This window comes from Rhinoderma darwinii, chromosome 7 (assembly GCF_050947455.1).
Source record: "Rhinoderma darwinii isolate aRhiDar2 chromosome 7, aRhiDar2.hap1, whole genome shotgun sequence".
NCBI lineage: Eukaryota > Metazoa > Chordata > Amphibia > Anura > Rhinodermatidae > Rhinoderma > Rhinoderma darwinii.
In genome coordinates this window covers 95,066,327-95,083,124 of record NC_134693.1, presented here as the reverse complement: position 1 = coordinate 95,083,124, position 16,798 = coordinate 95,066,327, and the positions used below count along the sequence as shown (strand labels likewise).

At 41.9% G+C, this 16,798-nt stretch overlaps 1 protein-coding gene across 1 annotated transcript; it reads left to right on the top strand.

Annotated features, from left to right (window-relative positions):
• Positions 1 to 289: 289 nt before the first annotated feature.
• On the top strand, positions 290 to 12,153 carry LOC142658041 (thyrotroph embryonic factor-like). Its single transcript, XM_075833703.1, is given in 5 exon segments — positions 290 to 613; positions 615 to 762; positions 5,031 to 5,333; positions 10,798 to 11,024; positions 11,938 to 12,153. Coding segments are annotated over 5 exon segments (960 nt in total). The 5' UTR covers positions 290 to 547.
• Positions 12,154 to 16,798: the final 4,645 nt, after the last annotated feature.

Genomic DNA, 16,798 nt, shown 5'->3' with positions numbered 1-16,798 from the left:
AGAAGCCCACATTGGACTGCTAGTCACATGATACTCTTGTTAAGATTCACGTGGTTGACCCAGTGACAGCTCGGGGTGGTAAACAAAGGATATGGACGTATCTAGCTGCTAGCGAATCAGAAGCAAGAAAAGTATATACGCCCCTTTAAACGACAATTCAGAAATCCCATTGGCAGCGGGGAAGAATAAGGAGGAGTTACAAACGTAATAGACTTCTACCAAAACGTGACTCTGTCTGTGACATCTCGTGACTGTGAGGCGTGAGCTGTTGTGTAAGACGGCAATATGAGCCAATCATCGCGCAGGCTATAGATTATGCAGACTCAGAGCCAATGAGCCTCATTCATACCGATCCTATTATTTTAACGTCAGAACTTGCGTCACTCCGCTACGTACATCGGCTTGTTATATATTGAGGGTGAACTACAAATCACGCCCATAAAGTGCGTCAAAGTCTCAGGCGCTGTGGTTATTGGCTGTAAACGGTAGGGAACACGGGGGTCATTTGCATGGAGTCAACGTTTTCACCAATCAGCACAAGAGGATCATGAATAATGAAGTAGACGTGAAAACTGCTACTATACAGCAAGTTCTTTACGTATTTATTCGATATTAACGTGTCCGTAATGTCTTTACCACAGCCTCCGGTCGAGGCCTCTACCTCTCCGGTTGCACCGGTACTGCGTGGCGACTCCTTCCCACTTGTGTTGAAGAAGCTTATCGAGAATCCTCCAAAGAACTTTCTGGATTCAGGAGACGGCGGTGAGGCGTTCTACCCGGCTATGGCGCCTCCTCTCTGAGCTGCCAGCGGCCATAAGCAGTGTCCCTAAGATTACACCGGGAAGTGGGGTTACATATAATTAGAATCTGAGGATAATGACTGATGCTCAATGACTTGTTCTCAGTCTATCCAGCAAGCAGAGGTGTAGTCCTAGGGGTGCAGAGCGGATATATGCAGCTGCAGGCGATTTTACTGCGACTTTAAAATCAAACATTGCATAATTCCCCCCCCCCCCCTATTGAATAATATGTAAATTGTTTGTAAATGTATTTTTTGCACAAAATAAATAATAACCTTAATGGGAAAAAATAAAAATGTCATTACTAAATGCAAGTATCACGTGACTTGTCACATGATTTTGCTGTAGGCCACTGCTTGACGCATTTCACCACGCTGTCGCTGTCATAGAGAATGGCCGGGTGATTGTGCAATGATGATATCGTGACAGACACTGGACATCAATGCTTCATATTTACATGTGTGTGTATATATAGACTGTACAATATGATATACACGGCTGCGTGACATCATCAGTTTGTATACACTTTCACTCAGACCAAGGAGCTTAGATCTGCTCCTCTACCAACTGTGTGATCCATATATAATGCCCAGTACCTTCCTATGACCGGGCACACTGCCCCCATACACATGTACCCTCGGCCAATATGGAGAGAGGGGGAATAAGCTACGTTTATCTGATGATGCGCACAGACGTTCATAATGTATCCGTAAACCTCTCTCCACAGATTTTGTGATATAAGTTAGTAATCGACTATTATTCACCTTTTTAAAGAGGCTCTGCCACCACATTATAAGTGCCCGATCTCCTGCATAAGGAGATGAGCGCTATAATGTAGGTGACCGCAGTGCTTTTTATTTAAAAAAGCGATCTATTTTTACCACTTTATTAGCGTTTTAGATTTATGCTAATGAGTTGCTTAATGCGATATTTTTTTATTTGTTTTTTAAAGCCAAAACCAGGAACAGAACCTAAACAGAAGAGATGTATATAGGAAGGAAGGCCTTATAGGTCTCGCATGGATCCAATTCTGGTTTTGGCTTAAAAAAAACCGCATGCAGCAAAACTACTGTGTGAACAAGGCCTAGGTGTAAACTATTGTTTCTAATGGGAAGGGGACGCTTATTAGGCTGGGTTCCGTTTGGAAGTTTGATGCAGGTTTTCCTCTGCCTGCACGCCGATTTTCCCGGTGTTTTTCACCTGCGGCCATTGAGCACCACGGGCATAAAACGCAGCAAAATACGCTTTTTCTGCCTCCCATTGATGTCATGAAGATAGGGCATGTCCTTTCTTTTCCCGCGAGCCGGTTTTACAGCTCGCGGGAGAAAACCGCCCCCGCCTCCCATTGAAATCAATGGGAGGCATTTTTGGCCGGTCTTTGGAGAGTTTTGCGGCGCGGTTTCCGCGTCAAAAAACTCGTCAAAAACCTCTGTGTGAACCCAGCCTAAGGCCCTGTTCACACAGAGTTTTTTGACGCGGAAACCGCGCCAAAAAACTCCTCAAAAACCGCCCAAAAATGCCTCCCATTTCCTCAATTCAATGGGAGTTGGACGGGTTTTTTTACCGCGAGTAAAAAAACCGCGTCGCGGTAAAAAGCGTCATGACCCATCTTGAGGCGGTTTCCGCCTCCAAAACCCCATTTCAATCAGTCAGAAAGAGGGAAAAAAAAAACCTCCTCCTGTAAAAAAAACTCTGTGTGAACACAGCCTAAATGGGTTTTCTAAGAAAATACATTGAAAATGTATCTATTTTGATATGCTCAAGTGTTTGGTGGGGGTCCAACTGCTGAAACCCCCATTATCCTCTAAATGGGGGTACTAATTCCTCTGTCTCTGGGGAAGAAGAGCTGCTCATGCAAGGCTCAAAGAAAGGCGGCTGCTTCATCCTTCAGGGGTCTGTTACCTCCTTTCTTAAAATACATTCAAAAAGCATGTTGTAAATGCAGTGTGTGAACTTGAGCTAATGGTATGAAAGCAGTAGGGAGGCTATTCCAGAATCACACTGTTTTTAATTGAGTTGCTGAATATTTAGCGTTTTATAAAAGCGACCATTTAGGCTGGGTTCACACGACCTATTTTCAGGCGTAAACGAGGCGTATTATGCCTCGATTTACGCCTGAAAATAGGGCTACAATACGTCGGCAAACATCTGCCCATTCTTTTGAATGGGTTTGCCGACGTACTGTGCCGACGACCTGTAATTTACGCGTCGTCGTTTGACAGCTGTCAAACGACGACGCGTAAATTGACTGCCTCGGCAAAGAAGTGCAGGACACTTCTTTGCAACGTAATTTGAGCCGTTCTTCATTGAACTCAATGAAGAGCAGCTCAAGATATACGAGCGTCACAGACGCCTCGCATAATGCGAGGAGGAGCTTTTACGGCTGAAACGACGCAGCTGTTTTCTTCTGAAAACAGTGTCATTTCAGCCGTAAAAGCCTCTCATCGTGTGCACATACCCTTACTTTGGTTAGACCAGGAGTCTGTTGCAATTGACATGTTAATGGGATACTACTGCAAAAACCTGTCTTACTACTGGTTTTATTCTTTGATCGTCACCACTGCCAATTGTTTTGGGTATAGGCAATACACTTTTAACTTTTTAGTGTCTGTTCACAATTGCGTTGTGAACCTTGAGGCAGCTCTCCTAGTATTTTTCTGTCTTGCTGTCAAAAATACTGCGATTCCAAGAGACCCCTCAAAAGATCCAAATGTTGTGATTGGTTCATTCACACATGCTGGTGTTGCCACTGTTTTTTGTGAAAAATAGGAAAATATGCAGTTTGGTCTCACTAAAGACCTCAAAACCTGCATGTGTAAATGTACGTTCCATAACCTTTGTTCCTTAGGCCTTGTTCACGCAATGCAGATTTGCTCCAGATTGTGCATGGTTTTTTTTTTAGCAGAATTAGATTCAGGAGAGCAGACCTAAGGCTATGTTTACACACAGTTTTTTGCTGGCAGAAATTTTTTGAGGCAGATTTTCATCTGCCTGCACGCCGTTTGCCGCGTTTTTTTTTTGTTGCGGCATTTTTCACCCGCGGCCACTGAGCAAAAAATGCAGCGAAATACACTTTCTCTGCCTCCCATCGATGTCAATTGGAGGTCAGAAACGTAAACGCCCGAAGATAGGGCATGTCGCTTTTTTTTCCTGCGAGACGTATTTTCCACTCGCGAGAAAAAAATGCCTCTGCCTCCTATTGAAATAAATGGGAGGCATTTTCAGCCGTTTTTTGGCGTGTTTTCCGACACGGTTTCCGCTGAAAAAACGTGTAAAAAAACTCAGTGTGAACTGGCCCTAGAAGGCCTTCATTTTATATATGTATTCTATTTGGCTTCCGTTCCTGGTTTTGGCTTAAAAAATATTCTTCCCTGTCTGAACAAGGCCTTAGGATGTTTTCATATGTGCCGTTTGTTTCAAATTGTTTTATTTTTTAAATGCCTTGCAAAAGTGGCAAGTATGAATAGAGCCCAAGACTGTTTAGGACTGTGTTGCAGCAAGCAGAGTTGTGGCAGTAGAAATGTAATTCAGAGAATATATGGTCTACCTGATCGAGTGTTGTTAAATAGATTTATTTGGCGCTGTTCTGTCATGAATTTAAGCTAAGAACAGGCACTTTCTGTCGTGGTAAATCACCGGCAATAATGAGCCGCAAGAGTTTGGCCTCCGCTGTTGGTGACATAAAAATGTCTGTATATTTATGCCTTAGGGTTACACTTTAGGCCTCAGGCACACGACCGTAGCCATGTGCACGGCCCGCGATTGCAGCACGGATGTCTGCGGAGAGTCATCCGAGGGCCGCCCCCGCAATTCACGGACCATGCACACATTGATTTCAATGAGCCCGGACCGTATAATGATTTGTCCTTTCTTTTTGCATTCCGGGTTTCCGTCCAATGCACGGACTGTGGAAACCATAGAAATGAATGGGTCCGCAATTCACCCGCAGATTTGCGGGTGAATTGCTTCAGCAAAACACTTTCGTGTGCATGGGGCCTTACTCTTGGAGTGGAGCTTGCCCTGGAAACTTATGATCAAAATCTCAATTTTGGAACAGTTCAGTGCAACAAGAACTTTTATTAATAAAAATCCCAAAATATAGGTGCGAGTGTTCTATGTGCATTTTGGATTTATCCAGCCCCGTATTGGGCTGAACCGACAAATAATGACATGGCTGTATGTACGTTAATGTCACAAATACATTGCGCGTTAACCTTTTATGTTTTACAGACAAAGACAAGGCTAACAAAGATGACAACCTTGATGGGAACTCGCTGGCTGTATCTGCTGCGCTCATGCCCCCTATCTGGGATAAAACAATTCCATATGACGGTGAATCTTTTCATTTGGAGTATATGGACCTTGATGAATTTCTGTTCGAGAATGGAATCCCATCCAGTCCTACACAGCTCGCCCAGGCAATTCAGAATCCACTTATGCCGGTGTCTGAGCTGGAAGATGAAGAGGAGTTGGCGTCTACTACTTCTTCACTGTCACCTGTATCGCCATCTGTTTTGCTGCAGACATCTGAAGGTGCTGTTATTATAGTAATTGCTTTTATGCAGTATGTATCTGGATATTTAGACTAGGAGGTCTAGAATAAGTGTGATTGTTTTAATTTAAAGGAAGCACACACATCTTCAAGGTCAATTTTCTTAGGTAGTTTTGGGAGTCTTCAACCCTGTGAAGGCTAATAATCAGTATGACATACTAATAGAGTTAAATTAGTGAGTCCATTACAAGGGGAAGCTGAAAAGAAAGCACTTCTTGGTTCTACGAAATCACATGATTCCTCTCAGCCTGTCAGCAGCTCTGAAAAGGATCATGTGTAAGTCACATGATCGTTTTCAGGAGGGCATCATGTGATACACCATGTGACTCCACACAACCGGGAAGTGCGTTCTTTTCAGACCCTCTGTCTGGCACATTCAGGGGGCTGTCTAGTGGATACAATTATATTCCCTTAGTATAACTCTACTCTTCTAATTTCACATCAGCCTGTCAAAGTGACTGGTTCTCTTTAAATGTACATTTAAGAGTGCAATTGAGAATACACAACATAACCCTTTTTCAGCAGTAAGCTAATCCCAGCGATCAGATGAAGTAGCAGCTGACCTCACGGGGACTTCCTTAAATTTTTCTGAAGTTGCTCTTTCTATAGCAGCTCTCTGCAGTAGTTAATAGTTATGGGTCCAGAGTAGTAGACCGCCCCCCCTCCCCCTTGACAGCCATGTTTTCTAATAAGGCATTTGGACAGGGGTTGTTGTCATAGGAAAATAGTATTATTTTCAGAAGTGGTACCAGATTCCCTGTGGTTGCCCTATAGACTTGTTAGTGATTTTCAGATTACTCAATGTCATAAGAAAACAGCCTGTGTTGACTAATGGGTTCAATGGGCAATGATGGGGAACTTGAAACTTCAAGCAGTTCCATATTGTACCACTTAATGGAAGCTATCCCAATTATAACACTGCATGAGAGTATTGGTATTAAATATGAAGTAAGTTCTAGGTGTACTTGAAACTATAAGACTGAATTCACATGGGACGGAAATGCTGCAGATTTTCTGTGCCGATTAGAGTACCAGCCATGTGGATGAGATTTGAACAAATCTCATCCACAATGTGCTGAACATTTTCCTGGCAGAAATCAGAGCGTGTTGTGGATTTTCAAATATTCAGCATTCTCATTCTGTTCTGGATGTTCACTGCGGATTTCACCCTTTTTAATGTAGAAGGGGTGAAATTGCAGTTACATGCGGATTTGCTGCAGAAGTTCCGTAGCATTTCCATCCCGTGTGAATTCAGCCTAATGCTAGGCAGTGACGTTTGCTTTGCAGTGGCCTTTAGGAGCATGATGCAGTCTGTCAAAACACATTAAGATTGCTTAAAGGTGCTTTAAAAGATTGTTTAAATCCATGGGATCTGCCATAAATGTCTTGTAGCCACAGCTATCTCCAGAAAGGGAATCTCTGCATCCAGGCGATCAATGACTGGGGAGAATGAATGTGTGTAGCTCTCTCCATTCATTTCTATGTGAGTTACGGAAACTGCCAATCAAGCGGCCACCTCTCCATTTATTCTCCGTCTGGAGGCTGCAGCCGCCTCACCAAGCGAAGACTGAGTCAGGTGACCCCTGTTATGGAAATATGTGCAGCTCCCAGAGCTGGGAGCTGCAATGATTAAACATTTAAGGCATATCCATGGTATATGCCAAAAATGTCACCAGATTCTCAAATCCCTATCTCCTTTGGAAAAACATTCATTTTTGGCCAAGTTATGAGCTATTTTATATATATATATATATATATATATATATATATATATGCAAATGAGCTTTGAAATGGACAACTGGGCGTGTTTTTTTTCGTATGTCCAACTGGGCGTGTTTTTTTTCGTATGTCCAACTGGGCGTGTATTGTGTTTTTAACTGGGCGTGTTTACTTGTTTTACTAACTGGGCGTTGTACAGGGGAGTATATGATGCTGAAGAATTAGTGACCAGTCAGCATCATGCACTCCTCTCCATTCATTTACACAGCAGCATCACGTTCTTACTAGAACAATGTGCAGCCACATACACAGACATTAGTGTCCTGATAATGAATACACATGACCTCCAGCCTGGACGTCATGTGTATTCAGAATCCTGACACTTCTGAATTTTTTTTGTGAGATTCCAGCAAGCCACGCGTAATCTCGCGAGATTACGAGGTAAACGAGATTTTGTTTCCCTTGCTGGAAATCTCACAGAAAAGATTCAGAAGTGTCAGGATTCTGAATACACATGACGTCCAGGCTGGAGGTCATGTGTATTCATTATCAGGACACTAATGTCTGTGTATGTGGCTGCACATTGTTCTAGTAAGAACGTGATGCTGCTGTGTAAATGAATGGAGAGGAGTGCATGATGCTGATTGGTCACTGATTCGTCAGCATCATACACTCCCCTGTACAACGCCCAGTTAGTAAAACAAGTAAACACGCCCAGTTAAAAACACAATACACGCCCAGTTGTCCATTTAAAACCTCATTTGCATATATATAAAATAGCTCATAACTTGGCCAAAAATGAAAGTTTAAAAAAAACCAAAAAAAACGTTACTGTTCTCTACATTGCAGCGCCGATCACATGCAATAGGAGATAGGGATTTGAGAATCTGGTGACAGAGCCTCTTTAAGTTGGGAATACCCATAATCAAAAACTATCACCGATCCTCGGGATAAGTGATGATTTCCTGATGGCTGGGTCCCCCACTTTCGTGAGAATTCTCCTCACTGCACCCCCCCCCTGCAGGAGGAGCTTGAATTGGGCAGAGGTCGAGCATGCCCCTGCCACCCCATTCAACATCTATGAGAATGACAGAAGCAGCCAAGTTTTGTGCACAGCTGTTTCAGTCAATGCCATAGATTGAATGGAGCACGCATTATTAACCAACCGCTCCATTCGGTGTCGTCCTCACCGTGGTCAAGCAGTGGGAGTCCCAGCGGTGGGGATCTCCCAGTGATCCTGTGGATCGGTAATAATTTATTATTCTGGTACAACCCGTTTAATACTTCTGTCCAATGATAATTACAGAAATCTTGCATGTCGAATTTCCTGTGATGTTAACACAAACTTTATTACATTTGGAAATTGTGTTAATTTTTACTGCTCCTAGTTAGAGCCTTTTTTATAGTTCAGCTCTGCATTTACAATTCTGCTGACTGCAGAGGTGAAACCTACCAGCATTAATTTCATTCAAAATTTTGAATAAAGTTTGCTTTGGTGAGTTTCATTTTTGATAGCATTACTTTTTACACTAAGTATGTTGAATAATTTAATAAAGGACTAACTGACTGCATTAAAGGAGCTCGGCTGTATTGTGGATAGCCTATGAAAAGCTTCCTATTTCCAACAACAAGCAGCAGAATTATGAATGCAGCTCAAAACTTCAATACAGTTGTAAATCTGGATCAGTATAAGACAAGTAATGCAATGCATTTCTAAAGGTACTCTGCTTTTTATGTAAACTATCGATCTTTCAACTTTGTAAGGTAAAATAATATTTCTGAACTGTCCATCGTCATTTATAATAGTTTATTTAAATCAATGAATGGAAACTTATTGGTAAGGAAATATGGTTTATAGTGTATTAACGTAGTTAAGTCCAGAATAATTTGGACAGTGACACAAGTTTTGGCATTTTAGCTGTTTACCAAAACATATTGAATTTACAGTTACATAATCAATATGGGCTTAAGGTGCAGACTCGCAGCTTTTAATTTGAGGGTATTCACATCCTAATTTGAGGAAGGGTTTAGTAATTTACAGCTCTTTAATATGTAGCGGCCTCTTTTTCAAGGGACCAAAGGTAATTGGACAATTATCTCAAAAGCTATTTAATGTGCTGCATGGGCTATTCTCTTGTTAATCCATCATCAATTAAGCAGGTAAAAGGTTGGGAGTTGATTAACAGGTGTGGCATTTGCACTTGGAAGCTGTTGCTGTGAACCCACAACATGAGGTTAAAGGAGCTCTCAATGCAAGTGAAACAGACCATCGTTGGGCTGAAAAAAAATTAAGAAATCCATCAGTGAGATAGCACAAATGTTAGGAGTGGCCAAATCAACATTTTGGTACATTCTTGAAAAAAAAAAAAGCGCACTGGTGATTTTTGTGAACTCCAAAAGGCCTGGACGTCCACGGAAGACAACAGTGGTGGATGATCGCAGAATCCTTTCCATGGTGAAGAAAAACCCCTTCACAACATCTACCCAAGTGAAGAACATTCTCCTGGAAGTAGGTGTATCAGTATCTACCATAAAGAGAAGACTTCATGAGAGCAAATACAGAGGGTTCACCACAAGGTTCAAACCATAGTATATAAAGTTTCTGCTCAGTCCACAAGCAATAGACCATCTACAATCCAGAGAAGGTGTGTACTTTTGTTTTATTTCAAGGTGTTTGGATTTCACCTGATTTTTGCCTGCTCCAGCCTGAAAGATATTCATTGTGGTTATTAGAGCCAGGATTTAGCCATATAGTATAAAGGTGCAAACCATGAATCGGCCTCCAAAATAAAAAGGCCAGATTAGACTTTGCAAACAACATGTAAAGAAGCCAGCCCAGTTCTGGAACCGCATTCTTTGGGCAGATGAAATGATCAGCCTGTACCAGAATGATGGGAGGAAGAAAACTATGGAGAAGCCTTGGAACGTCTCATGATCCAAAGCACACCACATCCTCTGTAAAACATGGTGGAGGCAGTGTGATGGCATGGGCATGCATGGCTGCCAAAGGCACTGGGTCACTAGTGTTTATTGATGATGTGACTGAAGACAGAAGCAGCCGGATGAATTCTGAAGTGTTCAGGGATAGACTTTCTGCTCAGATTCATCCAAATGCAGCAAGGTTGATTGGACGTCGCTTCACAGTACAGATGGACAATAACCCAAAACATACTGCGACAACAACCTCAGAGGTTTTTTTTAAAGCAAAAGTTGAATATTCTGCATTGGCCAAGTCAATCTCTAGATCTTAACCCGATCGAGCTGCATTTCACTTGCTTAAGACAAAACTTAAGTCAGAAAGACCCACTAACAAGCAACAACTGAAGACAGCTGCAGTAAAGGCCGGGCAAAGCATCAGGAAGGAAGAAACCCAGCGTTTAGTGATGTTCATGTGTTCCAGACTTCAGGCAGTCATTGTCTGCAAAGGATTCTCTACAAAGTATTAAAATAATAATTTTATTTATGGTAATGTTAACTTGTCCAATTACTTTTGAGCCCCTGAAATGAGGAGGCTGTGTAGAAATATGGTTGCAATTCCTAAACGTTTCACAGGATCTTGTTGTTCAACCCCTTGAATTAAACCTGAAAGTCTACACTTCAATTGCATCTCAGTTGTTTCATTTCAAATCCAATGTGGTGGCACACAGAACCCAAATCATGAAGATTGTGTCACTGTCCAAATAATTCTGGACCTAACTGTATCTGCCTTATGTTGTTGCAATGCAGAAACCACTGTAACTTTAAAAGAAGAGTCTGATCTGCCAAGTCCTATTGATCCAGAAAAGGTAGAAGTGGAAGTAAACTTCAATCCAGACCCTACCGACTTGGTCCTCTCTAGCGTGCCAGGAGGGGAGCTGTTTGATCCTAGGAAACACAAATTTGCAGACGAAGAGTTGAAGCCACAGCCCATGATAAAAAAGGCCAAGAAAGTTTATGTCCCAGAAGATCTGAAGGTGTGTGAAACCAATTTTTCGACTCTTTTTTTTTTTTTTTTAAATCCCATTCTTATAGTCCTATTTAGTAGTAGTAACCGTGCATATTACATTAACTAAACATGTACACATATTGAACACTAGAAAAATTTATGTTTGCTCTGAGTTCCCAAAGTCAATTACCCAGGAACAAAGTGCCTGTGATACAGGTTATAGCTTTGTGTCAACGGTTTATATCAGTCTTGTGACTCAAACTCTAACGTACAGCATTAAAGTTATGGAGTCCGTTATTTGCGGTTTAGATCCGTCGGAAGCTATGACGCTAATGTGAACATTCCCTTAACCTGATGCCAGGTCTAATTTCTGGTGGGACTAGTTCACAGTAGTATCCAATAGGACGTCTGCATCTGAAGGATTTGTTGCTCTGGAGCAATTAGTTGGATAATACTCTTAACGGAGTAATAAGGATAGCAGTCTAAGTTATCTTTGTGTCTGAACAGTGTCTTGTACTCCCCTTACAACATTGTGTATAAGACCTCATGTACATGATCATTAGCAATATGATGTGCAACACCGCACCCAATATGAAACTATTGCCTACCGTACTTTCGCTACTTATGGTCCATGTTACTTGCTTTATATCCGATCGTATTAAGAATAAAAATGTGATCTGATATATGGCGTTCATTTATTTTTTAGATCAAAATTTGCTAAAAAATTATCCAACATTCAACAGTGATATCCATGGTCACGTTAGTATTCTATTCGGGATCCGTACCACACAGAACCCAGATCCCAGTTACTCTTGTGTGCATGAACACTAAGTCTCATGACAAATAAATATATATATTCTAAAAATGCCTATACATTTTTATTGTGGTATAGCTGACCGGCTTGTTGTTCACTGTGTAAACGTTCATGGTATTTCACACAGGATGAAAAATACTGGAACAGGCGAAAGAAAAATAACGTGGCAGCTAAGCGATCTCGAGATGCCCGCCGACTTAAGGAGAACCAGATTACTGTCCGAGCAGCTTTTCTAGAAAAGGAGAACACTGCTCTACGTACAGAAGTGGCTGAGTTGCGAAAAGAACTGGGCAAATGCAAGAACATCATTACCAAATATGAGGGCCAATATGGACAATTGTAAGCATTCTCCTAGCAAACATTAACACATATCTGTCCCACTGCATAAGCATGAGGCTAGTGAAACGCTTGTTGCTTGTAAGTTCATCTTCTATCTGCTAAATAAAATGGCATCACTTGTGAGGGCCAGTTAACAGATTTAAAGAGGTTCTGGCACCACATTATAAGTGCCCTATCTTGTACATAATGTGATCGGCGCTGTAATGTAGATCACAGCAGTGTTTTTTATTTAGAAAAACTATTTTTTTGATGAAGTTATGACCTATTTTCGATTTATGCTAATGAGTTTCTTAATGGACAACTGGGCGTGTTTTACTTTTTGACCAAGTGGGCGTTGTGGAGACGAGTGTATGACGCTGACCAATCAGTAACCAATCCGCGTCATACACTTCTCCCCATTCATTTACTCTGCAGATAGCGATCTAGCTATATCGCTATGTGCAGCCACATACACAAACACTATGTGCTGTGTAAATGAATGGAGAGAAGTGTATGACGCTGATTGGTCAGCCTCATACACTTCTCTCCACAACGCCCACTTGGTCAAAAAGTAAAACACGCCCAGTTGTCCATTAAGAAACTCATTAGCATAAACCTAAAATAGGTCATAACTCCGTCAAAAATGATCGTGTTTCTAAAAAAACACTGCTGTAATCTACATTACAGCGCCGATCATATTATGTACAAGATAGGCCACTTATAATGTGGTGACAGAGCCCCTTTAAGAGAGACTGAGGCTTCTATAGCATTATAGAAGATGAAGATTTTATTATTTTTTTTTTTTTTTAAATAAAACATACTGGTTATAGAACTGATAAATATGTGCGATCATAAAGAACAGACTTGCTGGTAGTTGTGGGATTTTGGGGACAATAGACTAGTACTGTGTAAATCTCATTACTCGCTCTACACATTAAATGTGTTAGGTTTTTTTTTTTGTGATTCCTCATGAACTAGTGGCACCTAAAATCATTTCATATCTTGTCGGCAGACATCCTTGTGCTCCCAGTCACAATACTAAGGTTGTCTTTTAACGTGCATTTGGCATTGTTGAAATATCGCTCTTTATAGGGGCGATAGTTACAAATTTAACACAATGAGGTTTTCTTGGAAACTTTGATCGGTGTTGAGAGGGGTTGAAGTCCTTACACTATGGAGGTCATGTAGCATAGTTTTAATGGTTCATGGAAGTGGAAAGTCACAATGGACTGCTTACATAAGGCGCATACATTATGCTTTGATACCAGAGGTCATAGTAAACTGTTGCATACTGGCACAAAAAACGAATCTGGAATCAATTAAGTGTAAGTGGGATGACAGACCTCAACCTAACTCATTTCTTTTTGTATTTGGACTGGGGGATTCAGTTGTCTGAATTGACTTGGGCTCCCATCAGTGTACATCACCCAGCTTTTTGTTAGACAAAAACATGAAGCCCAAGTTAATTCAGTGATCGTCATTGTTAAAGATGTTCTTCCATCCGGACAATCCCTTCTTAAAATTAAAACTCCCCAAAGATCTACTGAATGCCAGGGGTCTAGCTTCTATCCCTGGGAGACGCTCTGTGCTGCCGCTGCTTTGCCCTGAAGCATCACATGGCAGGGGATAATATAGCATCACTTGGAGCCCATGGAAATGAATGAGTGACCATGTACTACATGATCGCACTGAGTCTGGCGGAGCGGAACCACTCTCTTCAGCAACGCTCTGCTCTGACTTAGGGCTTATTCAGACTAGCGTATTATATGTCCGTGTGCTGTCCGATAAAAAAAAACCGAACTGCACATGGACCTATGGAATTCAGTGGGGCTAATCACACGTCCGTGGTTTTTCACGCAGCGTGTCCATTGCGTGAAACTCGCTGCATATCCTATTTTGATCCGTTTTTTTGCAGATCACGTCGCCCATTGAAGTCAATGGGTGTGTGAAAAACATGGGCAGCACACGGACGACATCTGTGTGCTGTCCGTGTTTTTCACGCACCAGTTGCTAAAGAAATAATGAGAAAAAAAAACAGAACGGGAACACGGATACCTCATGGAATTGAAATGGATGAAATACGCTGCAAAACGGACATGCTCATCTGAATAAGCGGTTATATTGGTGGGTCTCAAGCCAGCGACCTCCTCTCTGTCCTAATGGGGCATATGGAAAGGGGTTGTCCCATTTTATTCTGTCACTGTATTTTTCACTCCTACTTATACCACTAGTGTGTTATTGTGAAAAGCATTGCCCTCATAACTTTACAAGATGTCTTTGTTCTTTCAGAATGCTAAAATTGAACTGTATACTAATTGGCATTAAGCACCCCGCCATAGCATGAAGCGTCCTCCACTTTTCCACCTAAGGCTTTATTCAGACGAACCGAAAAAACGTCCGTGCAACGCGCGTGATTTGCACGCGCGTTGCACGGACCTATATTAGTCTATGGGGCCGTGCGGACATGTGCGTGATTTTTACTCAGCGTGAGTCCGCTGAAAAAAAGTCACGACATGTCCGTTCTTTCTGCGTTTTGCGCGAATCATGCGCGAATCATGCGCCCATTGAAGTCAATGGGTGCGTGAAAACCACGCATGCCGCACGGAAGCACTTCCGTGCGAACTGCGTGATTCACGCAACAGCTGTCAAAAGGATGAATGTAAACCGAAAAGCACCACGTGCTTTTCTGTTTACAAACATCCAAATGGAGTGTCATAATGATGGCGGCTGCGTGAAAAGCACGCAGCCGCGCATCATATGCTGAGGCCACACGGAGCTGTTAAGTGGTTTTTGCGTGCGCAAAAACGCCACGCTCGTGTGAATGAGGCCTAATGCCTACCTGTTCCCTCCCCTTTCAACCTCTGACGGATCCTGACGGCACGGCACAGGATTTGGATTAAGCGGTGTCCGTTGCAGCAGCTTGCCAGAGAGGTTGATCTTTTTCTATCTTTCTGATTGGGGGGAAATGTATCTTTTACTCTTTATTTCATTTGTGTAAATGGATGCCAAGTTTAGAAGGTTTTTACGTTGTTTTATGAAAGGCTCATTTCATTACGCAGATGTCCCAATATAAGAATGTTGCGTGCTTAATGTGGTCACGATGACTTGTGTGCAATTCTCACACGCCTTTTTTTTTTTTATTCAAAGTGACTTCAGTGACTCAGAGTGATTTCTTCTTTCAATTTTTTTTTTTTTCTCAACAAAGTTGTACAATAAAGCCAATTGATTCCCAGACTGGATCCCAGTGGATTTTACACTTGAACACATGAATTTTTCTACAAGTCTGCAACTGCTTAATAGGTCTCTGAAGGCATTTTCTGGATGAAAAGTATATTTTTTTTTTTCCTGAAGAATTAAAAATATTCATATCACGATTTTCCTGGGAAGAGGATCCACAAACAGAAGTGCTACTTATAATACATTAGGGTGTATTCACACGTGTCAGTTTTGTTGCAGGAATTTTTGCGAACGTTCCATTGATCTGAATAGAATTTTGCAGAAATTATGCACATGCTGCTGAAACAACCCCAAGAGAGATGTATGGAATAGATTTTTCAGTCGCAGATCTTTCTACAACAAATCTGCCTCATGTGAATATAACCTTAAAGAGTAAACTAATGGTCATCTTCAAGAAGAGTTTTGTATATTAACGCATGCTTTTGGTGGTTATTATAATGGCTTGCTGGATCCGGGGCTTGTAGGTGAAGGTACCTGCTACTTCTGTTGGATGGAAACACTTTACATTGGAGATGCTAGAAAATGTATGTGGTGATCCAGTCCTCCCTCTTTGCTCATTAAAAAGGCGTTAAAACGGTCTTTATTTTCAGAAACCCTGTCATGTTGGCCAATGGGCTGTGCCTGGTTATGCAGCTGAGTGAATGGGGCTGAGATGTAATACCAGACACAGTCCATGGACAGAGGTGGCGCTGTTTCTGAGAAGCCAAGATCCTTTTTTTTTTCTGATCCTGGGTAACTCATTTGAGTCTTGTGCGCAGGGGATCAAATTTGTATAAAACCAACTCAAAGGGGTTTTCCCACGAGGGACATTTATGACCTATCCACAGGATATTTGTAAAAAAAAAAAAGGTTTCCACAGTACTCCCTGGAAAAGGAACTTCCCACTCAGAAGAAGAGTGAATGCAAATTCCATATCCAAAAATCCCATTTGGATATTCCTTAAATGGTAGAAGACTTGTGGACAAGCAACCAAGATGGCAAAAAACATTGGTGTTTATTAACACATCCCAATGATAAAAAAAAGCTGCAGTTCGACCCCCGTTAGAGTCTTTCTCCAGCATGGTGAGAGACTCCAGCGGGGTCGAAACGTACCTTTTTGTATCATTGGGATGTGTTCATTAACACCAATTTTTTTTGCCATCATGGATTCTATCCTCAAGTCTTTTACCATATCCACGGGATATGTCATAAATGTAAGATAGATGCGGGTCCCACCTATCTCTAGAACGGGGTCCCCTAAGCCCCGTTCTATCTTTTTGTGCTCACGCCTCCCGGCCACTTTCTGATTACATGGTCAGGAGTAGCGGAAACGGCGTAACTCGTTGAGCTGTGCTTTTTGCGAAGCATCCATAGAACTGAATGGCAGATACAGAAACCGCGTAGCTCACCGAGCTACGCTGTTTTCTTCTCATGGTTGGAAATTGGCTGGAACA